General features: G+C 42.7%; 2 protein-coding genes across 3 annotated transcripts in view; both read right to left on the bottom strand.

Annotated features, from left to right (window-relative positions):
• LOC115140955 (growth factor receptor-bound protein 10-like) overlaps positions 1 to 2,547 on the bottom strand; it is a 90,760-nt gene extending 88,213 nt beyond the window's left edge. For both annotated transcript variants that reach the window (XM_065028036.1, XM_065028037.1), the window contains exon 1: positions 2,384 to 2,547. The gene's annotated coding sequence lies outside the window, so the exon portion shown is untranslated. The remainder of the gene's footprint in view (positions 1 to 2,383) is intronic.
• Positions 2,548 to 4,760: 2,213 nt separating this feature from the next.
• LOC115140954 (protein cordon-bleu-like) overlaps positions 4,761 to 12,930 on the bottom strand; it is a 66,071-nt gene continuing 57,901 nt past the window's right edge. Inside the window, exons 12-16 of the mRNA XM_065027193.1 lie at positions 12,354 to 12,475; positions 10,266 to 12,169; positions 10,027 to 10,146; positions 9,150 to 9,407; positions 4,761 to 8,627 (exon numbers count right to left, since the gene is read on the bottom strand). Of these exons, the coding sequence (XP_064883265.1) occupies positions 8,544 to 8,627; positions 9,150 to 9,407; positions 10,027 to 10,146; positions 10,266 to 12,169; positions 12,354 to 12,475 (2,488 nt within the window). The 3' untranslated portion in view covers positions 4,761 to 8,543. The remainder of the gene's footprint in view (positions 8,628 to 9,149; positions 9,408 to 10,026; positions 10,147 to 10,265; positions 12,170 to 12,353; positions 12,476 to 12,930) is intronic.

Genomic DNA, 12,930 nt, shown 5'->3' with positions numbered 1-12,930 from the left:
TATATTAAGTTGCCCTTCTGTAAATCAATTACAGACTACTTTAGTAAGCAGAATGTAATTACTTAGCTATAACTGAGGTAGCTAGACAAAATAATGATTACATTTAAATGAAAGGTAAGTGACACAGACAAACTAAGGCTTCTCTAGCTGCCTGCAAAGCTTTTTCATCTTGTCCTGCTGCCAAGTAATCTAATAAAAGCAACTTTTTTCATCCACAAGCCTTGTGGTTCTTCGGAAGTATCTTTATGCTTTGTACAACCATTGATGCCTACCTACACAAGAAAAGTAGGCCTAGCCTATAACATCCAGTTTTTTTTTAATGATTCAGCTACCTGTTTCCAAACAGCACCTACCGCCACACCCACAGACCAAAATTATTTTTCAAATCAGTTACTAGAATTTATTAAGACAGAATACAGGTGTGTCAACATCAGCTGTGCTCATAACTGATGAGAGAAATAATTTGGGCAATAATAGGACATAACCTAGTAATTGGTGTCATTGATTTAGGCCAAAACTCTGACTCTGCATCCCAGACTTCAGGAAAAAGCGCCATGACCAGCCATCAATAAGGGGGTATTGGCCCTGAATAGCACTGAATAGCGAGTGTTATATGACTGCAAACTGGCGCAAGGCCAAATGGAATGCTAGGGCCTGGGTGAGAGAGATCACCACTATGACAGAGAACATAATAATAATATAAAGTGTATGTGGAAGTACAATTTGTATGTCTGCAAGGCCTCTTCAGATTGAACGTTTGGACAGCTCTCAACAAGGGAATTTGTAATTTGGGTGAGCAAAGCCTATCCCTTTCACTTTCCATCCCGATAATAAATTAAACCAACAAGCTAATAGGCCTGCCTATATTCAGTGAATGAACGGCCGGTATGATGAATGGAATAGATTGGTAGAACAAATTAAATGCCAATAGGATATGATCCAACAAAGCCATTTGTTAGTCAGACTCTTCCAGAGAAGAGAATTGAACCGCCATGGCAAGACGGGTTGCATATGTAAAATATGTGAGCTCAGCAGCTCTGAGCTAGCTGTCTGTCTTCGGCCTCCTAAACTCATGCCCCATCATGTTGGTCTCTTACAGAGCATGGACTTGAAATAGCTAGATTGTAGCAGAGGGTGTGAATTTAAAACTAGTTGGTGACACCTTATACTGGTAACAATTTCTAATAAGTTGCTTTTATACTGGTGTAGTGACTGTAATTACACAAGTAGTAACAATGTTGTATTAACATGTTACATAGTAGGCCTACATTAGTTCTAACCAACTACATTTCTTAGATGAGCTGTACAGTACACTGCTGGGTAATTCTGCTGAATCAGCATTAAGTCAAACAAATGTTGGTTTTGGATTACTAATACTATCACATATGACATCTACAGCATAACATTCGTTTTATTGCCTAAAATCCTTGCCAAAATCCATCACTGATGTCCCACCCAGTTAGATTTGAAATACTTAGTCTCTGAATAAGCCTAGTATAACTATACTGTATATATTCGCTGCTCGTTTTGAAAGGGGTGGTAGAAGCCAACCACCATCCATGGTTCCGTACACGAGTAGCTAGCTGCCTGGAAAAACGCCTTTCACCCCACCCCCAAAGAAAAATGAAGCCATGGGATAAGACTGACCGGACCGGTGAAAAGGGTAGGTCGGATAGGCTACTGAGGGTAAGACAGGCAGGGACTTCACCAGGGGCTGCGCCCGGGTGATAGTTGGATAGTAAGCAGTTATGCAATATCTGTAAACAGTTTACGATAAGCTTGAAATGGGCATGGTCTAATTGACTCCGCAACCAAAAACACATTTCTTAATGAACCAGAAAACATTTTTTTTTATCAAAGTTAGCTGGCTAACTCATTGATACCCCTCTGGATTGGTACTTTTAACTACCTAACTATAGTAGTTAAGTAAGCTTTAGTTGCCCCAATACAGGAGATCATGCTTCTCCCAACCTCGTCCCTGCACGAACGCAGTTTATCTGCCTGCATGCAGTCCCGACAGCGCTGGGTAGACATGTGGCTATATTCGGCTCTGGCTATTTAGTAAATGTCACATTTGTGATGAACAATGTTAACCTACAACGGTAACCTGTTTTAGACAACAAATTACACTGATTTGCAAAACAAGTTCTAACAGCTATCCACATCCAAACCCTCCTCGCGCTTTCGTGAAAGACAGAGCCTCACGCTACAAGCCACGCTGCGCAGTGTTCCAGTCTCACCCGACAGCAGTTTACATCCAGAGGCGCTAGCTAGCTACACTAAACTTTGCTTTCTGTGTTCTAGAAAGTCAAGAAAGATGCATACAATTACACCATATTTCAAATAACACAAGACTCCCTTGATCTTGGAATAATACACTCACCTTATTGACAGGCCTCTGTAGAATTTCAAACAAGCGCAATCAGACAGCCTTGCACTTGGGATGGGAAGACACAACTTGAAAATAGTTGCTCGCGCAACAGCTTTGCTTTTCTTGCTCAACACGCTCCAGTGGTCTACATTCCCGATGAGGACAAGCAGCTAGCAGTTGATTTCTCAGCTGACTCCTCAACACACACGAAACAACTCCTCCCTCCCCTCTCGACTGACTCCGCCCACATCGCCTCATGTCTCTGGGCTCTAGAGGAATATTCAGTACTCATCAAACTGAACAGAGAGAGAGAGAGAGAGAGAGAGAGAGAGAGAAGTGAAGAACAAACATCATTGTAAATGCGACTTAACTTGCATCTCGTCACAACACTGTATACAGACATGACATTTGAAATGTCATTATTCTTTTGGAACTTTGAGTGTAATGTTTACTGTTAATTTTTTGTTTATTTCACTATTATCTAATTCACTTGCTTTGGCCTGGTATACATATGTTTCCCATGCCAATAAAGCCACTTGAGAGAAAGCATTTGATTTGATTTATTAGGATCCCCATTAGCCGACGCCAATGGTGACAGCTAGTCTTACTGGTGTACGACACAACGAAAAATACATTATAGATAAAATACTTTACAATTTACATACATTTTCAAACATTAACATGTAGTGTGTGTGTGCAGGGGGGGAGAGACGTGCCGAGAAGTCCTGTCTGCAGACATAGCACACTGCTGCAAAAATAGACAGCAAATACACAGCAAACTTTTCCCAAATCAGTAGATACAGTCCCCATGCTCGTTCCCATGTAAATCAGGCCCCGGGGTCTCAGGTCTCAGCCTGGAGTAAGCATGTGGGTGCTAAGAAGTGGAGCAGGGACCCTGGAAAGTTGACAGTATTGCTCAGGTTTTATTTCAGTTCCAGCCCTTTGGCCTAACCTTATTTCGGTCCATTGTGTCACTATTTTGTAGCTTTTCAAACTGTAAATCTAAATGATACTTACATAGTGGTCCTGTATGGCTCAGTTGGTAGAGAGTGGCGCTTGCACCACTAGGGTTGTGGGTTTGATTCCCTGGACCACACATATGTAAAAATGTATGCACGCATAACTGTAAGTCTCTTTGGATAAAAGCATCTGTAACATACACCATACAATTACATATAACATTTTGGGGTACACTACAAAATGTACAGTTGTTGTTTTTCAATTTCATAATCTCCTATTGGTCCTGTTGCATAAAAGTTGAATCAAGAGTTCAATGCTCTGGAGTTACCTTTCCCTACTCCTATGCAGTGTTTTGGTATTTCACCCCTCCAAGCACTCTGTTGCAATAGGCTTACAGGGGTTACATGCCCTGCACTAACCATGGTGTTGAGTATATATTCCTTCATATAATTGTGAAAATGTAGCCATTGTGCTATTAATGTGCCACAGTATGTGATTTATCAATCTGATTATTCTAATAAGACACCTAAAATGGGATTTACTCAATGAACTCAACCATGGGAAAGAATTCAAAGAGTCTGTAGTGTAAAAGGTTGTAAGTCAATCAAGACCAGTGTTGTGTGACACTGGCAGGCGATATGCCATGCAGGCCGCCCAGAAACTGGTGTCTTATCTGTGCCAAGTTGCGGAAATTTGGAGTCACTGGACAGGCTGCGTCTCAAGCCAAAACCAATCCATCTAAGGAGAATGTGGACATTGAGGCTTCTCTTGCACTGTCAACAGGAGAGGTCATGGCTGTTATGGTCAACTCCAGAGAATGCCAGGGAGGAGAGTAAAGAACAATGGATGTGCTTCGAGAAATCGCACAAAGTCCATTTTCTTCCCTCCCCCGCTTCAAGGGATAGTGTTGGTGATCTTCTGGAAGACTCCCTAGCAGAGAAAAAAAATCTGAAAGAGACTGTATCCTCTGGCAGCTTGGTGAGTCCAAACATCCTCATACTTTCACCTTCTGAGAAAAAGCTTGGATCTCCTGTAATGACAACCATTGAGAAATTATCCAGTGTTGAATTGAAGTCAGAAGCCACTAAAGTTTTTAGCGAAGTCTATCTGCACAAACACCTGCTTGCACACCTGAGCTTTCAAGTAATCTGGCCAGTGAAAGGAATCTACCAGCTATGTCAGAAGACCATTTAACAACTACAATTAAATGTAGGTTCTGAAGCCTCTAAAATGGTGGATTCCTTTCTGAGGAGCAGGCCCAGAGTGGTTCCAGTTCTCCTCAGGCTGTGAAACAAGGCAAACTACTGTAAATCGCTCTGGATAATATAATCTGCTGAATGACTCAAATGTAAATATGACACCAACGACCGATTGCTCTCGTGACATTAGGAGGCTCTGAAGGTTTAAGAAGTAGTACGCTAATCAGATGTTCAACAAATACGCAGTTTATTTATCAGTTTACATTTGCTTCAGCATTGTCAATATTGAGTTAATAAGGGCTCAGTAAACTACTTACTTCAGTTGATTGAATAGTATATGGTATAATGTCATAAGGTGAATGCACCAATCTGTAAGTCGCTCTGGATAAGAGCGTCTGCTAAATGACTTAAATGTAAATGTAAATGTAAGTCTGGAACGTTCCTCAGCTGAGCCTGCCTAATGACAGGGTAGGGAAGACAGAGGACCCGTCCCAGACTTGTAGTATCTGGGTGAAGAGAACAACGGTGGTTCCATACTGTGTGACCCTGCCAAACACGCCACAATATAAAAGGGCATTGTACACAGACACAACATCACACCTGGGATCAGATCTCCTCTCTGTAACATTATTCATGCATTAGGCCCATGTGACCATAGCCTCTGTCACAGGCTTTCACTTCGGCCAATCTTGGGAGCCGAGGCTAACGTGAACATAGTTGCATTGAAAAGCTGCATTTGTTCTTCCCACGTTTTTCATCACAAGGATGTTCAGGAATTTCACTGCAACTTATATACCTGATGAAACTGTGTACCTGACAAATAAAATGTGATATTGCAGGAATCTTACTTACAAAAGTAACAAGTGGAAATGGTGTTAAGACAAATAATTGATAGCCATCATCCTTCTCAACCATGAATGCTGTGAGTTAACCACTACCTTCGTCTATGCTGTGTCATGAGCTGCCAGTAAGTCTTGATTTAGAAAGAGATTTGTTTTTCTGCATTAACGGTTGTGGCGGTGGTTGGCTTGGAACCAACCAAACACTCTGTCTTGCTGCAGTTAGTTTCATAAGACAGAGAATGGCCACAAATGAGCAGGAATTCTGACCGACAGAGGGCCTGTGGGCCAGCAAGTATTTACAGACCTACAGTGTGGAGAGGATTACCCTTTCTGGCAGCATCCCAAATGACACCCTATTCCCTTTATAGAGCACCACTTTTAACCAGGGCCCATAGGGTAGTAGTTCACTATACAGGGAATAGGGAGCTATTTGGGACACATACTTTCTTTGTATATGGTGAAATCTGGATCGCATGTCAGACAACAGACACATACCCAGAAACCTAATCCCCAGATCACTTACTTTTTGTGGGCCTTTGAGAGAGGCAGAGCAGGGAGACTGTGAAGCTGAAGTGAAGGGACATTGTGCTCCCACTGCTGGTCTTAGTTCTCTCACTAACCCCTTCCCCTTAGCCCTAACTGGGTAGATCTGTAAGATGGAATCAAAATAGTGTAATAAACCACCACTACCCTGATTATACCGATCCAGACCGTTCAGATCTGCAAACGCTGAAATGTTAGGGCCCAGGAGGCCATCTATAGGATTTTTGGGGGAACCTAAACCAGTATGGTCAGGGAATACAGTTTAAGTAAAGTTATATGTCAGTAATGCCACAAGATGAGCCATGGTTCAGAGTAGCTTGGAATAGTTGGGAGAGCTCTGATGTGGAAATCCTCTCAAAACAACATGTAAGCCTGGTGGCATCATAAGAAAGAGGTCTGTTTGGCTTCCAGATTTCATAAGGACAACAATAACCACAGCCAACAACCAAATGAGAAACACATTACTGCATGTTAGATGAACTGCTCCATGACTCAAGAGCTTGCTACACTACCAAACGATCAATACATAAATATACAGAAGATTTTACCCTGCAGTTATAAGCTCATTGTTACATTGCACTTACACTGTATTTAGGATTAGGGTTATTGCAAGTAGTTACACTGTACTTACATTATAGCTACAGTGTAATTTAAAGTGCACATCCAGACAGTATTTAAGATCAATGTACAGAAGAAAAAACCGTTACATGGTTACAAAAATCATTTATTGAAAAAAGTATAATTTGTGGATGAAATAAAATGTGAAATTCTTCCAAAAACAACATGCACTTAACATAAAAAAGCAATAGCTTATAAAACTACATTTGATTGGATTTCTATTATTCTATTTATTTCCAATTTTAACAACAGTTTATTACTGTAATCATTTATCTGTAGTTAACAAAATCTACAACTTTCTAGCCTCAAACACAACTCTGGAACTTGAAGCCAGTTCCTTTGCTTTTTTTCATTGTTCCTCTCTAAATCAGGGACTGATTTAGAACTGGGACACCAGGTGGGGAAATTCATTATCAGGTAACACAGAAAACCAGCAGGCTCCAGACCTCGTAGGGTAAGAGTTGAAGGTATTCAACTCCTACCCTTCAACTCTTACCCTACGAGGTCTGGAGCCTCCTGGTCTAGAACATTACTAAACATCTCAACTGAATTTTAAGGACCAGTCTAGAATCTTGTGGTCCCTATTTTCATGCTTTACACTGGCCCTTTAAGTCTATCATTCAGTCATTCTGATCAATATAGATAGTACTCATTTGCAAGATATATTATAATATCCACTTTTGCTTTCTTTCAACTACTATAGTAATGCCATAAAACATCTAGAGAAACAAGCTCATGTACAGTACTGCACATCAGATCTACTGTTGAATACAATTTTTTTAAATTGATTTTACCTTTGTTTAACTAGGCATGTCAGTTAAGAACAAATTCTTATTTGCAATGACGGCCTAGGAACAGTGGGTTAACTGCCTGTTCAGGGGCAGAACAACAGATTTGTACCTTGTCAGCTCGGGGGTTTGAACTTGCAACCTTCCGGTTACTAGTCCAACGCTCTAACCACTAGGCTACCCTGCCGCCCCAATAACAATAACAAAAAGCTGTGCACTGAAGCCCCATGCAAACAACATAGAACACTTTGTGATTAAATAAACAATAAAATCATAGCAAATATTAACCAGAATTGTTTTCTGAAAATGGAGTAACAGCCCATACCTCTTGTTCATTACTCATATATCTATTGATTAGTAAACTATTTTACTAAGTCATGGTGATATTATTCACCAATAGTTACACATAAACAGAAATGTTTCAAAAATGCTTTTGCAATGTCAAGAAAGGATGTTAGTAATATTTTCTCTGAATATTAAAATAAATATATTAAGAGGCATTATAAATCAAAAAAAAAAAAACATGTAAAGGTTGAATAGCAGCATAGATGAGATCTAAAAACCCAGAGCTTTGCAAAAATAAACTAGAGTAATGCTACCCTATTCCCTATTTAGTGCACTAGTTTTGCCAAGGGCCCATAAGGTTTTGGTCAAAAGTAGTGTACTATATAGGGAATAGCCTGCCATTTGGGGTACATACCTAATCACCACCTGGAGATGAGAGTCCCTTGGAGCCAAATTTAGTCATGCTTGACCAGTGTTACTGGTGACCAGTGTTACTCAATGCACTATATCAAGGAGTCTGATCCATTGCATCCTATTACATGGAATATATACAGCAAATATGTAATAATCAAATATAACACTGACAGTAAGACAGCATGAGGCATCAATTCCATGTGGACTAGTATTAAAAATTAAAATAAAAAATAAATTATAAAATAGCAAAAATAATTTCCTAAGATTACTACTACTATCATCATCATCATCATCATCATCATCAGCAAGAGCAGCTAATAAAAAGCAACAAAAATTATTGGCACATGCTTTTGTACAGCAATTAATCTTTCCAGTTATTGCAACTATTCAAGTACACATAACTGGATACATATACATAAGGACAGTGATAAATTAAGGTGAAAGACAACATATTATTTGGCTGCCTACGACGATTCTAATCAGATGGTTTGCAAGATGTTCTGGAATCATTCTGGAAGATTCTTTATTGTCCTTGTGAGAGGGATGATGCTGCTTGTATAGTACCAAGTCTACCGTTCACTTGAACTGTTTTTGTGGGGGCATTGACCTGAATAAAATAGATGAAACATGAAAACCTGTGTTATTTTTTGCTCTGTACCAATTAAAAATTGCCTGACATCGAGTTAAAGTTAACAGAGTTCAGATCATGCAAGAAGTCAAATATTTTGTAAAGAATGAAAGTGTTTTTATTATATTTGTCTCATTGGTTAATCTAAAGGAACAATACATTGCTCAAGCTGCACAGCCCCACAGACTGTGGAACTACGTGATGGAATCTTGGTCTCCAACTAGCACAGAATGTCTCCCAGGAGTTGTTTGTTCCGTCGCAGACATGTTGCAACAAAAGACAAGGTAATACTAGGTGAGGAATGGTGGGTAGTCGCCTGGCTGGTGAGTTCCCATGTGAGTGCATGCACAAAAGGGCATTTATGATCACCTCCATTTGCTCTATCTCAAAACATTGAATTGACAACCTGTAACTTTGATGACTAAACTCTCTCCCAATAACTGTCTCCCTCTTTTGTGTGTTGCTAATGTATTGTTAGTGTGGCTGCCTGCAGTACTGTACCTTCTTCAGGCGATCAGCTGCAGAGCCAGAGCGGATGGCCTCCAGCATTGCGTCCCGGGCCAGAGCGGGATTCCGCCCAGCCCCCAGAGGCTCCCCCACCATAGTGGGCTTGGGCTGAGTGGAGGGAGGGGCAGGAGGAGGAGGAGGGAGCATAGAGGGGGGTGGAGGTGGCGGAGGCACAAATGGAGGAGGGGGAGGCATGACATCCTCCTCAGTCTTCCTGAACTTGTCAAGCTCCTCTGCAGCCTGGGATATGGTCTGTGGAGCGTAGAGAGGGGAACAATGGCAGTCCAGATACATAGACCCATTTGACGGCTGCTTTCACATGCACACACACACACAATTTCCCTCTTATACCTTGTTAACCCCAGTGGTTTACTAGGCAACGAAACAAAAGTTTAAAGGCATTTCAAACAGCTTTGCAACTCTAAATTAAGCTGTCGCTAGCCTGGATCTACTTTAGCTCCTCCAACTAAATTTAACAGGTAGCTAAGGAATAGAATCAAGAACTCCCATCAAACATTCCATTCTTTTTTTATCAAACCTAAATTCCAAGTTATTGCCCTGAGAACCTGATTTAGTAATGCACATTTCTGAGATTCCTGCTGGTGAGCTGGGCAGGAACATTCTAGAGCTCACCACATCGGGCCTCCCTCACAACTACACATTTCCTCCTCTCATTTCACCATGGTCCTTACATGAAAACAAACCAGATCACATTCAAGGGGAACGCAAATAGACTCATATATATAATAAACATAGTGCTGCTTGTTCTCCTGAAATGAGCTATTCAGTGACATGCAACAGATCCCCTGTGCTACATCAAGACATTGCAAAACCAAAGCAAAACCCCATCTGACTCTTGGCTATAGCTTACCTTCCTTAGCCCTGCAGAGTTACTTTGGCCTCTAATGGCTGCCAGTAGCGCACATCGCTCATTCTCTTCCTCAACAAAGGACGATTTCTTCAAAGTGCTGCTTGCACTTGAGTCCGATACCTAATCCGACAGGGAAAATCAGGGAAATTAGAAACCAAACCCCCTAGATTACTCTCATTATAAGTAGCTGTAGACTTGCACTTTGTGAAGTTAGCATGACGGGCCTCTCTCTCTCTCACCTTTCTGAGCCTCTCCTTCCCATCCCCACACTGGATGGCCGACATCAGAGTGGTGTGTAGCGACGTGTCCATCTGGACCGACTTCATGATCACAGGTTTGAACTTCTTCACCGGCCCAAACAGACTGACCTGCTGGGGCTCTGGGAGGTCGTTGCTGGCAGCAGCTGCTCGTGGTGGTTCAGGCTTCTTTGCCAGGGCTAGATGACCTTTGGGACCTAGTGTCTCTGCAGGTGGTTGACCCTGCGAGGGCTTGGAGATGGCAGGTACCTGTTTAGTGGGGGATTGTGGTGCTGGTGTCATCTGTCTGGGACTGGGACTGTTGGGCCCATGCTGCTTAGTGTTATTGGCCACTGTATCAGAGTCCAGTGGCTGGGAGTTCCGTCCAGCAACTAGCAGGGTAGAACTGCTCCCATAACCACTCCTGTCCACTCCTTGCGTCAACTCACCAGAGACTACCTGTTTCTCTGCAGAGAGGTAGTCAGGGTAACATTTAGCACCGGCGTGATAGGATCCAGACCCAGAGCTGCTCTCCTTCTTCACTGGTACATTAGTAGATGTCCCAGAGGAACGCTGTGGATTTACATGAAAGGATCGACCCTCTTTCTGATAGCCGTAACTGCCAGGTGTTCTTCTCATGGGGTCATACAACTCTGTTGGTACTTCTTGGATGTTGTCAGCTTTGGCCATGGTGGGCTTCACAGCGTATTTAGCAATGGCAGAAGCTACGTACTGACTGGATGTTCTCCTGGACGGCTTGAGGAAGGAAAGATTTCTCTTCTGATCTTGGAGAATACCAGGGTTCAGTTTCATAGTCTTCTGCTGCACAGGAGTCTCTGAAACTGGAACTGAGGCCTTGCCCTCTGCTTCCTGTGAGATGTCCTTTGTTACCTCAACCACATCTTTGCATGTTTCCTTAGGTGTCATCTTGGCTACAGGTTCAGAGGCCTTAGGTGTTGCCTTGGCTGCAGGTGGCTCAGAGGCTACGACCCGATGGGTGGGTTTGTGGACCTCAGACTCTGGGCTCTGGGTCTTTGTGAAAGGGACAGGCCCTCTACTAGTGGGGACCGAATGTGCAGAAGTGTCCTGCTTCTCTGTGGAGCTCCAGAATGTTTTGGCTTTCCCCAGGAGTGGTGAGACAGAGTCATCTTTGTTGATCCCAGACTCAGAGGATCCGCCAAACTTGTTTCGGGCGATGGCTACTTTGACCATGTTGCCCTGATCGTCAATTCTAATGGCACCTGTTGTCAGAGTGGCCGGGGCCTCTGTTTGCTTCTGAGGTGGGGTTGCAACTGCGGGCTTGGGAGGGACGATAGTGAATGTCTTCATACCAAATCGGGAGACTGGGCTACATGTGATTTTCGTTTGTGCTTGGGAGGCAGAGTGGCCTCTATAGGTGGGAACCTCTTCCTCAGGGGACTTGGAATGGCTCTCTGGGACAGCGAGAGAGCTGTTGACAGGTGAGGCTTTCCTCTCAGCTCCCTCAGCGGACTCCCATCTTTGAACTTCTACTTTAGTCTTAGAGACCACTGCTGTATGGTCTTTCCCCGTGGTGCCATTGGCAAGCTTCTTCCCTGGTGATTTGAGGCGCTGCGCGGGCTGTGGTGGAGCAGAGCTGACTTTGCTGGAGCCGTCAGACGTACAGGCGTTGTTGTTTTTGTTCTGTATGCCACCAACACTTGAATGATGATGACTGTGGTTCAGGTCTTTATTGTCCGTTCTTTGAGAGCTACTCATTAGTGTGGCTTGGTGATCCGTCATGCTCTGTGTCTCGTAGTCCTCCAGGACTTCATCTATGGCTGTGACCGGGACCTCCATATCCACCACAGACACGGGGATGTCATTGCTCTCAGTGGACATCACGTAGGGGTGCTCTTGCACTGAAACAGCATCTATGTGACTTATATCTAGTGGACATGGACAAATTAAAATACATGTGTTAGCCGGCCTGCTTATTGACGATACAACAAATATTGTTTTGGTCCTGTGCATCCATTGTGGTTTCCAGGATGTCTCCAGTATGTCATTCATGTGCATTTGATGGACAATAAAACATTTTTTATTTGAATTTGTGTTCTACTAAAAGCTCACCTGCTAGATCAGCATCCAGATCAGCCAGAGTCTGGTTGAACTGAGTGGTGAGCTCTGGGTCCTCGTCATAGATGTCCTTTGTTTTGCCTGCTTTGTCGTTGTGGCTGATATCACTGCTGTGTCTAAGGGAGGAGGGGGTAATACAAGTTCAGTTTTGAACTGTTTTGCAGGTAGCATAAAAGGAGAACTCAAGTTAACTCAAAAGTTTGAAAGTTACATTTAGGTGATGGTGGAGTCTACTGCCCTTGAAATATTTATTCATAGTACTTAGTTCAAGGTGTCCACTGAGCATTCCTCTGTTTTATTTATGTTTCTTTTCTAAACTAACCTAAAATGGCATGGGGTTATATTTCTTCTCTTCTTGGCCAAGCCAAATAGAACTCTCCTCCTGCAGACTAGGTAGAGCCTATTTTGCTGAGAAAAACCCCAGAGCTTTCACTTTAGAGCCCAGCAGATTTAAGTGACGCTGCAGGCTTTGGAAGGTAGCCCCTTAGCTTCAACACACGTGGACTGCAGTGACTCAGGAAGCACTGTTGGCGCAGTAAAACAGGCCTTTAAAAACAAGTCGGTACAGAGA

This window comes from Oncorhynchus nerka, linkage group LG14 (genome assembly GCF_034236695.1).
Source record: "Oncorhynchus nerka isolate Pitt River linkage group LG14, Oner_Uvic_2.0, whole genome shotgun sequence".
NCBI classification, from domain to species: Eukaryota; Metazoa; Chordata; class Actinopteri; order Salmoniformes; family Salmonidae; genus Oncorhynchus; species Oncorhynchus nerka.
The sequence above is the reverse complement of the archived record's forward strand: the minus strand, read 5'-3'. Positions and strand labels throughout refer to the sequence as shown.